At 41.2% G+C, this 13832-nt stretch overlaps 2 protein-coding genes across 3 annotated transcripts; one reads left to right on the plus strand and one right to left on the minus strand.

The window, feature by feature from the left end:
• The first annotated feature begins 351 nt into the window (after positions 1–351).
• On the plus strand, positions 352–3414 carry bcas2 (BCAS2 pre-mRNA processing factor). The gene is made up of 7 exons (XM_080469062.1): positions 352–535; positions 1412–1504; positions 1591–1661; positions 2285–2446; positions 2530–2580; positions 2665–2745; positions 2829–3414. Exons 1-7 carry the CDS (start codon positions 443–445, stop codon positions 2953–2955), a joined length of 678 nt encoding a protein of 225 aa, XP_080325188.1. The 5' UTR covers positions 352–442; the 3' UTR covers positions 2956–3414.
• On the minus strand, positions 3318–11654 carry otud3 (OTU deubiquitinase 3). 2 transcript variants are annotated; one of them, XM_080469060.1, is made up of 9 exons: positions 11531–11654; positions 10661–10803; positions 9880–10182; positions 7971–8119; positions 7128–7240; positions 6919–7041; positions 6358–6487; positions 5871–6058; positions 3318–5759 (listed from the first exon to the last, which is right to left on the minus strand). In XM_080469060.1, exons 3-9 carry the CDS (start codon positions 10083–10085, stop codon positions 5595–5597), a joined length of 1074 nt encoding a protein of 357 aa, XP_080325186.1. In that variant the 5' UTR covers positions 10086–10182; positions 10661–10803; positions 11531–11654; the 3' UTR covers positions 3318–5594. The 2 variants fall into 2 exon arrangements, with proteins under 2 accessions (XP_080325186.1, XP_080325187.1); XM_080469061.1 differs by lacking the exon at positions 10661–10803.
• Positions 11655–13832: the final 2178 nt, after the last annotated feature.

Below are 13832 nucleotides of genomic sequence, written 5' to 3' on the forward strand. Positions count from 1 at the left end.
CTTAAAGAGGCTCCTCTGGATTCCTGTACTGATTCGGTACGCTCTTGTATCTTTTTTTTTTTTTTTAACCCACACTGAACCTGTACACTTTCAAAATGTTCTTTGGGTTTTGCGGATGCAACTTGCCATAAAATGTAAGTTATCCTTTTACCTGAACCCTCCGTCACTTTGTAGTTATTTTCTGACTGTAGTTTTTTTCACAATCAGCTGCAATTTATTTTAACAGCCACAAATTTAGTATTCAAATTAAAAGTTACTAAAAAAAATAGAATGTAAACAGGTATGGACTGAATAATCGATGAGGTCTCAGTTTACACTCCGCTCCACTAGATGGGGCCAAAACAAGAAATAACCCAACGACTTCCGGAAAGTCTTCTGCATGCTGATTCCTCAATCAAGGGGGGAAAGAGATAATTCAGTCAATCATATTTACTGATTAACAATGGCTGGAACGGCTTCGGTAGCCGGTGAGGTATTTGTGGATGCGTTACCGTATTTTGACCAAGGCTACGATGCGACAGGAGTCCGAGAAGCGGTGAGTTTTTCCACGCACTGCCGCAGCGTGTTAGCTTAGCATGCTACATGATGCGTACAGTAGTTTTAAAACTATACACTGTAATTCATTGTTACCTGTGTCAATAATCACACTTCACTGTTTTAATAAAGGGTGTATCTGTTGTACTTGGGCTCGCATTTCAGCTATGATGTTTGACAATGATGCGGGCACGCTTAACTATACAACCACCAGGCAACAAAGCTTGGAGATCTTAGTGGAAAGCGAAACATCTAATTCAGCCTTAGACTTTCTACATTTTGACACAGATTTTGTTGCGTCACTCCTATTTTTCTTTGCAGTGTAAATGTATTGAACATAACAGAAAAAAACAGTCTTGTCCTTTTCATGCACGGCAGAATTCGAAACGGTAGATAAAACTCGAGAACAAATTACATGAGAAACAGTTAGTTAAGGCACCTATTGGATGTGCTGACACATTGCTTAAACTGTGAGGTTTTTAGTCCAAAAGTAGATGATTTCAATACAATAACGCATGAAGTTTTATTTTGTTCTCACAAACTTCCAGATTAAATTTCAGTAAGGGGAAAGCGCTCCTGTGAGATTTTTGCAGGATTAGTGAGTTCATAACTTCATCTGACAGCAAAGAACATATATTCATAAGAGGTTAATGACTTTGCTCTGTCTCCTTCAGTTTATTTCTTAAAGCTGCATAAGTTCCTCTGAACTATTCACAGGCTGTGTGGTACTTTTTGAATTTACCAGTGAGAGACCCATTCACAGTTTATGACCAGATCTCACTTGGTCTTTTCTGCATGTTCATCTCTATTGTCAAACCTGTGAGTGAAAGTTAAAGCCACAGGGAAAACATATTCATCCCTTTTTTATTCCCTATAGGCTGCAGCATTGGTTGAAGAGGAGACCAGGAGGTACCGGCCTACAAAGAACTACCTCAGCTACCTGCCCACACCAGACTTTTCTACTTTTGAGGTGATAAACTCCACCAGAGCTCTGAAAACCGGTCATGTTTGTGTTCTGGTCAAACAGATATAACAGTAGTTTTTTCTGCCCTTTAGACAGAGATTATGAGGAACGAATTCGAGCGGTTGGCGGCTCGGCAGCCTATGGATCTCCTGAGCATGAAGAGGTAAATCCTCACTGATGGTGGTTTGGTTGCTGAGAGATGAACTACAATAGTTTGTCAGGGTGATGTAGAGAGTAGCCCCAGGGGCTCTAGATGTTAAACAAGGATGCTTATATCCCACTTGTTCAGACGGATTAAATGAAATCTTCAAACTTAGAAAAATCCGAAATCGGATAATTAAGATGCAGTTAGAACAGGGAATAGGAAGATATAACTATGCATAATCTGCATGACCGTGAAATTTGATGCCACGTTCCCTGATGACATTTGGAAGCATGCATAAATGAAAGGGCTCAAGATGGATCCTTGAGACACAAAACATTTTATTTTATGGACTCGCGTGTCCACAGTTATCATAGATGTTCTGTGTGAGAAAGGAGTGAAACCATTTGAAGAGTTAGTACCAGAGAGGGGTCAACCAGGCACTCATTATAGATAAAAACAAGTAAATACTGTCTAAGAGATTGAGGCGGGTTATTGTGCATCTGTTAGAACACATTGAAGGAAATGTAGGTTTTCTGGATGATTCTTCAGATTTCAGCACAAGATAAAATGCTTTAAACTGTTCTTTAAGTGGATCATGATGTGAGAATTAATAATAATACTTTCTCTGTTACTTGTTACAGATATGAGCTTCCGGCACCATCATCGGGACAGAAGAACGACATTACAGCGTGGCAGGAGTGCGTGAACAATTCCATGGCCCAGCTGGAGCATCAGGCAGTCCGCATAGAAAACCTGGAGGTCATGTCGCAGTATGGAACCAACGCATGGAAAGTCTACAATGAGTATGTACCAGCAGCCCGTTCTCACACTCACTGAGATATTAGTCTGAAAGCTTCTAATGCACCGTCCTCCCTTTCCTTCTCAGTAACTTGGCCTTCATGATCGAGATCGCTCAAAAGGAACTTCACAAATTCAGGTGATAGATCAATGAAAATGTTTAAGTTGCTCAAAGAAACACTCCGGCTGGTTCTACACTTGTAACTGAACTGTTGGTCCACAGGAAGCAGATTCAGGATTTGAACTGGCAGCGTAAGAACGACCAGCTGGCAGGAGGAGCCAAACTGCGAGAGCTGGAGTCCAAGTATGTCGGTTTGAATCATCACGTCACACAGGAGTCGTTCAGGTTGAGGTCTGAACCCAACGCTTGCCTTTGTTCCCCTGCAGCTGGGTGTCTCTGGTCAGTAAGAACTACGAGATCGAGCGGGCCATCGTCCAGCTGGAGAACGAAGTCACTCAGCTCCGACAGCAGCAGGGAGACGAGAACAAGGAGAACATCCGACAGGACTTCTGAACGTCAGACATTATCCCTCAGACATATTGGCTCCATCTTCTTCTCACTGGACCGGGAGGCTTTGTGAAGGAGGGGAAGTTTCATCTGTACCGCTCGGTAAACTCTGCAACAACAACACATTTCACCAGACTTGGCAAATGTTGTGCCGTCCTGCTTTAATATGTAATTTATGCTGGAAGGCAGGGAACGACCTGTAGAGGTAACAGACGACTGTGTAACGAAGTGTAAATAGTCACGTCAAGTCTGGAAATGATAGACTGACTTCAGTTAACTATTTTCTACATTTTAATAAAATGAACTTTTCTACTGACTGGATGTCCTATTTTTCTTGTTTGTCATCTCTGATGTAACACATTGACATTGAGACAAGGATTCGTAATTTATTTTGAAGCTCAAATTGAGCTCACACTTTGGCACAATTTGATCTTAATTGGCCCAGAACAATAAAACTAAAAGGCCAACACAAGTGTATTTATTTCAAGTGATGTGCTGCATCCTGTCCACAAGACAAATTAAGTATTTTTTTAAATGATCATTTCAGTTAATTTCTTTGAATTTTACACTTATCAATATTATCCAGTGTCACGTCAGGCTGATTTTTATCCCACAGGTGATCTATTTAATGTTCCTGTCAAACAGAATGAAAAATCAGCTTTCTAGTAAATAAGGTCATGTAGGGTTAGGGTTAACTGGAGCTCTTGTTGGCACCTGCAATACTGGCAATGTAGCACAAAGTTTCTCAGTTAATCTGAATCAAGATCGAAAAACCAAAATCCTGTGAATCAATCAATTCTGTTGAACTTCACCAAAAATCAAAAACACCAAAATGAGTAAGAGACCCATTTTTATGGATCCTTCTAGTGGTAAGTGACATGATTTCTCTTCTTAAATGCAGAGCAAACCCATCAGATACACATTTTCATTGCATCGTTTGCCAGCACTCATCGGTTTGTATGATCTTCCTGTGTATGCTTTATTGGGTGGTTCCTGTTATTTCCCACACTCTAAAAATAGACTGGTCCTTGGCATTCTCTGCCTTCATCCAGTCAGATGGCAATGGCTCCAGGCCACTTCAAACCTTAACTGGTTGAGGTAGAAAACCATGTTGGAACAACTGTTTAAACCTGGAAAAGAAACACACGAGAGGCTGATGGGAACATCAGGAGTTACAAAGGTATCTAAGACTTACCAGTCTACCCGATGACAAATTGTCCACAAATGGAGATAATCAAGTTCTGAGGTATTCTCCGAAAACATGGGCGCCCATCCAGAGTCTCTAATTTCCATGGGGTGAAAGGAAGAAAAAAAATAACCCCAAAGGGACATTGGAAAATTGTGAAAAACCGTGAAAGCGCTTGTCACCCAGGCGTTGTACACCCTCCACCAGTCCGTCACAGAGCAAACAAAGAGACAGCCACACACACACACTCACACTGACTATGGGAGGACACCAGAGGACTCAAAGAAAACCCATGAAGACACAGGGAGGACATGTAAATTCCAAACCGGTATTCTCGCTGTGAGCTGACAAGAGTTCACAGAGCAGCCGACACCTGAAAATAAAAAATGCTGACTTTGATCCTCCATATTAAATTGTGTTTAACCACCATATCTGCTTTCTCATGATCAACTTTCCCTACAAACACAGGATGATATCATGAAGGCCGCTTCATTGCAAAATGATGCTCCACAGCTCGAGTAGAGCAGTTTAGGGGGAAAACGGTTGAATCCAACGTCTGTAACAGGTTGAATCTGCTAAAGCATCAAATACTACCTTGAAGGGTGAAAGTACAACCTGGCTTTCAGGAAAAATTCTGGTGGCAGGACCACTGAGAGCCATTTACGGCAGATATCCTGTAAAAATGACTGAAGAGGCAAATCCAGGGTTGAACTGACTTTGTTTTGCAAATATTTTCTGGCTAAGAAAACACGTGAAATGCGAGCACATTACTTTTTAAAACTTTCAAATTAGATGCAAATCCTCTGGCAAATTCATATTCAATTATAAACTTTTTCCACACATAGTTGATTTAAAAAGCCTATAACCATGAAGATTTCACCACAGATGGAGGAAAAAAAAAGTCTAAAATCTGAACACACCATTTCAGTAAATGCTCATTTATTGGTATTTATTGCCACATTCCTTACACAGTGTGCATAACAATCATTTCTCTGCCACTCGTACGGAACTTCCTCTGAGAAATTAAAACAAAATAATCTGAATGAACTCAATCAAAAAGCCTGGCTGCACAAGATTATCTGCATCGTTGTCGGTGAAAGCCTGATATCCGGCATAAAAAGGGGGCGTCGGAGACCGGGGTCTGCAAAGTTTCTACGTACATGGACACCAACCAGGAATTGCACTAAATGAAAACCCAAACAGAAATACTGATAGTCACTCCTGCCTTGTGATTTTTTTTTTTTTTTACAACTTTCACTCGTCTCACTCACACGAGTTTGCAGGCACTGTCATACCTTTTGCAAAGAAACTAGAGGATCTCTTTAGGAAAACGTATCCGCTGTGACTGGTTCAGATCTGACTAAGTGCAAAACGCCGCGGGCAGCATCAGCCGCTGGTAGCATCAGCCGCTGGTAGCAAGGATAGCAGGAAGGATTATTTTTTTGGGCCATGCTTCAGTCTATATGCTGAGAGTGTTGAGGGCTGGCACTAAAGTGACAGCCTCTGGCAGGTTCTGGTTCTGGTCCTGGTTTCCTTTGCTCTGGAGGAATTTCTGCCGATGCCTCTCCTCCTGGCGTTTCTTCTTCTCTTGCCGCTGCTGCTCTTTCCTCTGCTTGTTGGATACCTGGAAAGATGGAGGGGAAAAAAAACAAACAAAAACATGCATAAAAGGATGCTTTCTCGTGAGTTTTTATGTTTTCAGGTGTTGCCAGAAAAGTCTGATCATTGACTTCACCTTAAGTTTCTGTAAATTGCTGCCCTCTGCTGGCCTCTTGTGTTCACTGCAGTCTGTGGCTTCAGCTCTGCAGGCTGAGCAGGATCCTGAGGCACACTGACCCTGGCAGGGCTTCCCGAGCGCGGAGCCAACAAGCCATTCGGCATTAATTGTTGCCGCGCTGAGCTGGAGGAGGTTCTCCTCATCGCCTGAAACAGGAAAAACAGAATAAGTCTGCAACGTCCAGAACTGTGTGGTTCAGCCGCGTCACAATCGTTGCAGCTCAGGGGCCACATACTTCTTCATTGGATCTTATTTGTAATTTAGCAAAGGACTTTTATTAAAAAAATACAAATGCATTCAGGGCTTCGTTACAACTCGGAATAGAAACAGAGACTCTAGCAGAAGAGACAATTATGAGAGCAGCATGTCTACGGCGTCTGTAATTGAGTTGACTCCAGAAAGTCTAATTGTTCCAGCAGCTAATGAGCAAAGTGTCACTCCTGACCCTGGATTCCTCGGTTCTTGATGGAGCTCAGGATCACGTTGTCCTCCTCCGACGCTGTGGGGGAAGAGTTCTTCTCTCGGTCTCTCTGACCATCCCCGAACTCACGCTGCAGGCCATGTGAATTGAGACTCTGGGAACAGTGAGGATTTTTTATTTAAATCAACAGAATGTTATAAATACCATAAAGATATTTTATGTGTGTATTATACTATAAGCTGGTGAATTTGGTGATTCTAACTTTCAGTCTGATGTTACTACAACAAAAGAGACAGTAGCTGCAGATACACCACAGTAAACAATGACTGAAACTCTGATAAATACTGAAACACTGAGGACGATGTGGATTTCATCATCTCCACTCAACGCACAAGAAAACTATTTCCTGAATCTTTTAAAATGCCAGAATTTGCAAGTTAAGAGTTGGAAAAGAGAGCGGCGGCACTCACTCATAGATCAGTCAATCTAGTAGTACAAGCCAGAGAGCCAACTAAAATTAATGTGACAAAAAAAGTCACATGTTAACAAATGTTGCGTTTGTGGCACATGAGGCATATTACACACCTCTATGCGGAGCTGAGCGGGACTCTCAGAATTATCACCGATCCGTCGGACGCTGTCGTAGTGGTCTCCGTAGCGGTAGGCGATGTGCAGCTCTCGGCACACTTGCTTCTCTGCCCCATTGATCTGCAGAGCAAAACACAAGACATAAACACGCAACAGGCCCACAACCCTGTGGAATGAGATCGGAAGGCGTCTGCCGCCGTGCCCACCTCCCACAGTGGCGTGTTCAGCTGGTGGATGACCACCTTCACCTGCTGACTGCGGGCGAAAGCCACGATAGCGTCGTTCCCGGCAAACGTTCCGGGCTGAGAGAGGTTGGACACTAGGTGAAAGAAGCAAAGGCCGTCACCGACTGCAAGAGGTTCTTTCTTATTATTTTACAAACTCAAAATGTTTCTGATGCCAACGCCAAGTTAGCCTCACATGAGCAAACGGTCTTCCTCTTTTTTTTTTTTTAAATACAAGTTGGAAACGTCCGTCTCCTCTGGTCCATCCCTCATCCTTTGCCTCTTCTGAAGCATCGTTTCACCAGGTCATTAAATTGCTTGCAATGCACCTTGTAGAAGCAGCCGCACGCGTTGGCTAGTTTGACTTTATCAAAGTGCATGATGAAAAATAAAACAATTTCAACATTGATTTTTGACTTCTTTCTCCTCGTGCATGAGGATTTTCTACTTTTATTTGTTTCTTCAGTGGCCCTAATACTTTTCCATTCCTGATCTATGAGCAGTGACCACCAGGGGTCAGCACACAGCTGCTGCACAGCGACAGCAACAGGTCTTGGTGAAGAGTAGCTCTGATTTCGGTCATTGCATTTGATCTGAGGAGTTTGCATGTTTTCTCTGTGCCTGAGCAGATTTTCTCCACAGTATTTTAATGTTAATTGGTGACTCTAAATTCTGAGTATGTGTCTGTCTCCCTGTGTTTACACAGTGAGGACCAGAGTGTCCCTGCCTTCGCCCATTGTTCCAGACTGTTTAATCACGGTCTTTCAATGCATTACTTCTGGTATAAATTCAAGGTTACTGAGTTACCAAGTATTGTTTTCTTACAGTGCTGTGCAAAAGGCACATCGTCCTCCACAAACGGTTCAAAGTCCTGCCGGTGGGACATCATGTACTGAACGGTCTCCTGGCGGAGCCTCAGGTGTCCCCGGGAGTGGCCCTCCAACTGATCACCCAGCGCTCTGAACAGACAGTTCCTGCAGGAGGCAGACACACGGAGTCATATGGCACATGACTGTGGACCCTCAATCCGGCTGAATTACATTCTAAATGCTCCCACCTGACACCTGAAATCACAACAAGCTGCAGAAGGTTAGGTTAAATGACGGGATCAGATGAGGAAAGGCACGCTGTGACAACATGCACTGGATTTTATACTCGCCACTTTCATTGCGTACCATGAGAGTGAATTGCTTAATGATGATCTTTTTTCAGCTTCATCTGCAAGTTGGCACACAACTAATCAGTCCTTTACCCTCACCAGATGGTGTGTAGTGGCAACATATATTCAATTATCCCACAAAAACGTTATTTCTTTGAAGACAGGGTTCACATTTGTTCGTCGGTTAATTAATTTGGACCAAACCTGTGGGGAAACGTCACCTGTCAATGTGTTCACACTAACATTTTGCGTATTTGTTTAATGGAAAGATAACGATATGGAGACATTGCATGCAATGGACCAAATGCCTGCCAAAGACTCCAACCCACTCTGCCAAACCACCGAGCAAATTGTAAATAAATATTGATTCTTCAACAAATTTCTTAAGCGTAGTGAACACAACACTGAGACCCGAGCTGAGATAACGGTGACGCTGCCATGAAAAATTCCTCAAAGCCATGCAGCCAGGATGAGTTTGTAAAAACAAGCATAATGGAATGGCTATCGGAGACATCTAATTGACGTTTCACTGCGTTTTGCACCAGAAGGTTTCAATAAGATCTGTTTTGTATTGAAATTGTTGTCCTTTTCTGCAGTAATTGTTTGGTTTTGACATTTTCATCACGCAGAGTCTGCACCTCAACAAAAACATAAAAGTTTAAATTTGAAGCTTATTATGACACTATTTTTCTGGTCTGACCCACTCAAGATGAAGTTGTGCTGCATGCGGAACCTGATCGAAATTGGCTGAGGGTGCATTTATGTGTGTGTGTATGTGCAGAGAACTACTTTTTCAAACATTTTACAGCATCATCATGTTCTTTTTTTAATGTTATCAATGTCTGTACCCTTTTAAAAACTTTGTATTTGAAATATGTTTCTAGCCTTCAGTTTATAAATCAAATAAGCTAAAGAGTAGCAGGAGGACCAGACACTGATCCTTTGATCTCAGGTTAAAAAAAACTTAATTCATAATAGAATTATATGTTGTTAACATCAATATTCTGTTAAAAAATGACTATGTGAGCTCTGAGTGAAATGACTGCAGCATGTATTAGAAGCTATATGATGCCACTGGAAGTAAAGGGTGAGTCCAAAAAGAGGAACAAAAGAAGCAGATTCATTGGCCTGACATATCAGCCGTAAGACTGGTAAACACATTTGAACATAACTGTGCATAGTTCTCCTGACCCAGACCAATAGAAAAGCAGTATAGAAGATGGAAGGTTGAAAATGGGAGAAGTATAACATGATACACAGTCTACTACTTTGAATGACTCTATACAATCATATCGTCACTTTATGAAAGATGAGGACGACGAGGGTACGACACCTTACATCCACCATGATCCTTTAAAACTTACTTTATGAAGCATTATGAAATCATTATTAGAAAAATAAACCTGCATTACAAAATATAATCTAAAGTATCCTAAAGACACAACTCCACATCTCTATGACCTCTGCTGGCCAGCAATTAAAATCTATGATAGACAAAAAGAGAACTGTATGTAATTTAATTAGATTACTAAAGTAATGCAGACAGAATAATAAGTCCGGTTGTGTGTCTCTTACCCGTCTCCGGGGACTTCCCTCAGCTTGAGTCCCAGAGCCTGCAGCTGATTGGAGAAACTGGCAAACTCGGCGACCTCATCGCCATCCTGCGGGCGGTTCTTGCGGTCTTTAACGATGGCCCGCCGCGCTGCGCGCTCATCTCTCTTGCGTTCCAGTTCACCCTTTTTATTGCTTCGAACAGGTTTCGGTGTCTGTTTTCGAGACATTCTGGCTGCGACTGCTTCCGCCCGCTAAGAACACCCAAGTATGTTTTCTTCTGGCAACGAGCTGGCGCCTCATCAAACGCTGCCACTCATCTGCACCCTTGTTAAAATAAGACAGAGAGAGAGAGAGAAAAGAAGGAGATTCCAGAAATAAGTGAAGACATTTAAAATCCAAACAATAATTTGTGTTTAACTGATAAGCCACATTTATTCCATCAACCAGTCTCTGGACATCTTGAATCTCCAAAACATCCCAATACAGTTTGCTGTCTGGTTTATTTGAAAGAAACTGCCACTGCGATAAGAACCTCCAGGGAGCCCAGCTTTAATCATCATAATTCAAGTAAAGAGGATAATTTCTTGCTAATTTAATTCCTGTGAAAAAGCGACCATTTAAAAAGAGATAGATACACACTTACTCACATTAAGTTAAATAATCCCCATTGCTACTGAGGGCAATGTTGACCAAATCAAATATCAAAGATGAATACATTGAAAGTTGTCTAATAACATCCTTTTATGAATGCGGACAGATGCTTTCACAATATGCCACACATTCCCAAATCAGAGATACCTACTCTTATATTCCTGGAGGTCACTTGCCGACTCTAAATTCATCCCAGACTGTGACTGGGAAGTGTTTGTTTCTTGTGTAAGCCCAGTGATGGACTGGTGACCTGTTCAGTGTGCTCCCTGGCTTCAGCACCCTGTGATCCTGAATCTGGCAAAACAGTATAAAAGAAGGAAGGATGTCGAACAATACAATCAGCATCAAAACGCTTAATGCTGCATTCATGTGACATTAGGATGATCTGAAGAACATGTTCTCCCCTGGGTAAATTCTTGTGATCCTTGTGAAGTTAATAAAGAAGTCAGACAGTCAACAGTAATATCGGGACACAAGCTGCAGCGTTGTTCTCAGACATACTGCATCATAGCAGTAAACATTGAGTGAAAACTCGAGAAATGACGAAAAAGTAATGCGTTGAACGCATAATTCCTCAAACTACTAAAGTTACTTAAAAATATAAAGAGGGAGTGGTGGTGTCTTTTCATCCACGTGGAGTCACTTATAGAGAATGGATTAGTGAGCAACTGATGATGATTCTGAGGAATAATAAAACCCACGAAACAACATAATCTGTGGCGCTGACTTACTTACTATCGTGGAGAAACGCTATTGTTCGAACAAAAATACACGTGACCGCTCTCTAAAGAAATGTAGATGTTTAAAAAAGACACGAATGAGTGGATATGCACAGATTGGTGGTTGTAAAGAGAACTGTTCACTAATTTAGACAAGTACGATCGGCGTCATGTTAGCTCGGTGGCTAGCAGCTAGCTCACTCTTCGGCGTTGTTACATAACAAACCTTTTCTTCACGATGGAGTTTCCGCCACACAGTGACACACTGGGGAACATAAAGCCGGTAATGTGCTGATACTTACTCTTTTTATGGCGTGTGTGTTCCGTTTCTTTATATTTGGTCTCACTAAAGTAGAGTTTGTCCGTTTTGTTTACAACTGGAGTTCCGCTTACGTATATACAGGTACGTTACAGGATACGGAAGCCGATGTGGTACAAATTAGAAATGCGATTTAAAATGGGGCTCTAATTTCAAGTTGAGACAAATCTCGGTTTGGGATGCGACTGGGTGGTGTGAATTGGAAATATCTGCTCGGTGTGTAGAAAGAAGTATGTAACATTTTAAAATATCTCTTATTTCAATAAAAAAAAGGAGCTGAAAACAAAAACCTGAATGCTTTATAATCACACCGGCGCAATGGTTAGTCTGCACAAAAAGAACAAAGATATGTATTCTATTTGACATAAAACTGAGGAAGCAGGGTGATTATAAAATGTGATTATTGATTATTGGAGAAGAGGTAGGATTAAAAATGTTTACTCCTTTTCAGTCATTGACAACTAGATATATGCGTTATATGTTTATTTCTTTGAGTATGTATTTAAATAGAGATGGATAGAGAAGAAGAGAAAGTTAAGGTGTTTGATACTGAGACGCAAAAAAGTGGCCTCAAAGTATAACGTTGTATTACAAAGAAAGACGAAGCGATAACGCAAATGTCTTTCCTGAACCTGAAAATGCAATACACATGCAGCTGATGCACAAAAAAAACAGAACACGCGTCCACCAATGTAGGTTGGTGTATAGTTTATTATAGGCCTTGGCGTGTGATAGCACTGTGGGAACAGATGCAGTGGCCTGAAGGCTATCCATGCATTTGTGCACGTGTAGCAATCCTTGTCAGTCACCTGAGAGGAGGAGGGGAGCGGTCAGTGTAACTATAGGACAATATATCATCTATACTGTATCTACTGTAGATGTGCATAATGTATGTTTGTGTCTGCGTGTGGGCCTGATTTCAACAATATTGTGAGGACCCAAATGTTTATACAGACATGTAATTGCAACCTGCTTCTCAACATAGTGCTATTATTCATTGAATTTCACTATAATTTCATTATTCATTGAATTTCAAAGTGAAAGCACATGATGACGGGAGCATGACAAAAACGTTTTATTATGAAAATACTTTAATCCTTATTGCTTTTTTTAATGTTTTAGTGTCATAGGCACTTTAAGGTAGAGTTAGGGCTAGTAATGGTAAATAAGTCTCCAGGAATTTAATATAAGTTAATGTAAAGTCCCCTAAAGTCATTGAGACATCACTATGTGTGTCTCAACCAACATTAAATCACTATGCTATAAGAATCCCTTTTCACTTGATGTCAGGGAACAATTGTGCACCAGCATTACAGTACGTCACAGTCAATTTCAGCTGATTTCACAATGCTATATTTATGACTAGATACTTCTTTATTAGATAAACGTACCATCGTTGTTTAAGGGCTTTTTGACATGATACATGATTGTTTATATACTTTAGATGCCACCTGAACTCAGTCATGAGCGATAGTAAGTGCACCCCAGATGGGACAAAGGTATGGTTCCACCCTGGAACAGTAAACCGCAGAGCAAACACAGATAAACCCAAATAAACACAAAATTTCAGACACTATAATTTAAACATATGTAGATACAGCAAATTAACTTGATATGTATGTCTTTGGAGTGTGGATGGAAACTACAGAAAACCCACTCTGGGGGTGATGGGGAAATATGCAAACTCCAAATGGGAACCAAACCAAGGCTATTTTCATGTTATCAAAGGTATATTATCAAATGCATTCTTAAATAATTGAAACAAATGATTGAAAATCTATGACTTTTTCTAAAAACTGTGATGTTTGAAAAGAAAATATTCATGTTATAGTGACAATTATAACACTCAAAGATATCCACACTGAGAAGCCAATTTATTTATTTTTTTAACTTTTCACCCTTTGGGTTCTGCTCTTGTGGTTGCTATCAAAGAGTTTGCTGTCAGCATGCCAAGATCTAAAAAGCTCTCTAAGATCTTCAGAACAATGTTTGTGGGTCCCTTTGAGCCTGGCAGGGGATTTACGGGCTTAAATTAATTAATCTGCGAGTAGTGCAGATTTCCAGGAACTGCTGTTTTGGCCATGGACTGCCCATTCTTGCAAACTCCGTACAAGACCAGGTTTTTAGTGCAAAATTATTCTCCTACCCTCCTCGACATGTACATCCTCTGAACATATGGCTTACTGCATATTCAATAGCAAACCAGAGTCCCTCCTTCTATCCCACAATGACATGATGGAGAGCAAATGGTATCCTAATCCTAATTAGGAGCCTGAACCACCCCA

Source organism: Lipophrys pholis (genome assembly GCF_963383615.2).
Source record: "Lipophrys pholis genome assembly, chromosome: 8".
In the NCBI taxonomy this organism is placed as follows: Eukaryota; Metazoa; Chordata; class Actinopteri; order Blenniiformes; family Blenniidae; genus Lipophrys; species Lipophrys pholis.

Coding starts and splice junctions, on each gene's coding strand:
- bcas2 (XM_080469062.1), top strand. CDS start 443: ATGGCTGGAACGGCTTCGGTAGCCGGTGAGGTATTTGTGGATGCGTTA. Junction 536..1,411: donor CGACAGGAGTCCGAGAAGCG/GTGAGTTTTTCC, acceptor TATTCCCTATAG/GCTGCAGCATTGGTTGAAGA. Junction 2,447..2,529: donor GCATGGAAAGTCTACAATGA/GTATGTACCAGC, acceptor TTTCCTTCTCAG/TAACTTGGCCTTCATGATCG.
- otud3 (XM_080469061.1), bottom strand. CDS start 10,085: ATGTCTCGAAAACAGACACCGAAACCTGTTCGAAGCAATAAAAAGGGT. Junction 7,042..7,127: donor TGAACACGCCACTGTGGGAG/GTGGGCACGGCG, acceptor TTTGCTCTGCAG/ATCAATGGGGCAGAGAAGCA. Junction 6,059..6,357: donor CAAGAACCGAGGAATCCAGG/GTCAGGAGTGAC, acceptor TTCCTGTTTCAG/GCGATGAGGAGAACCTCCTC.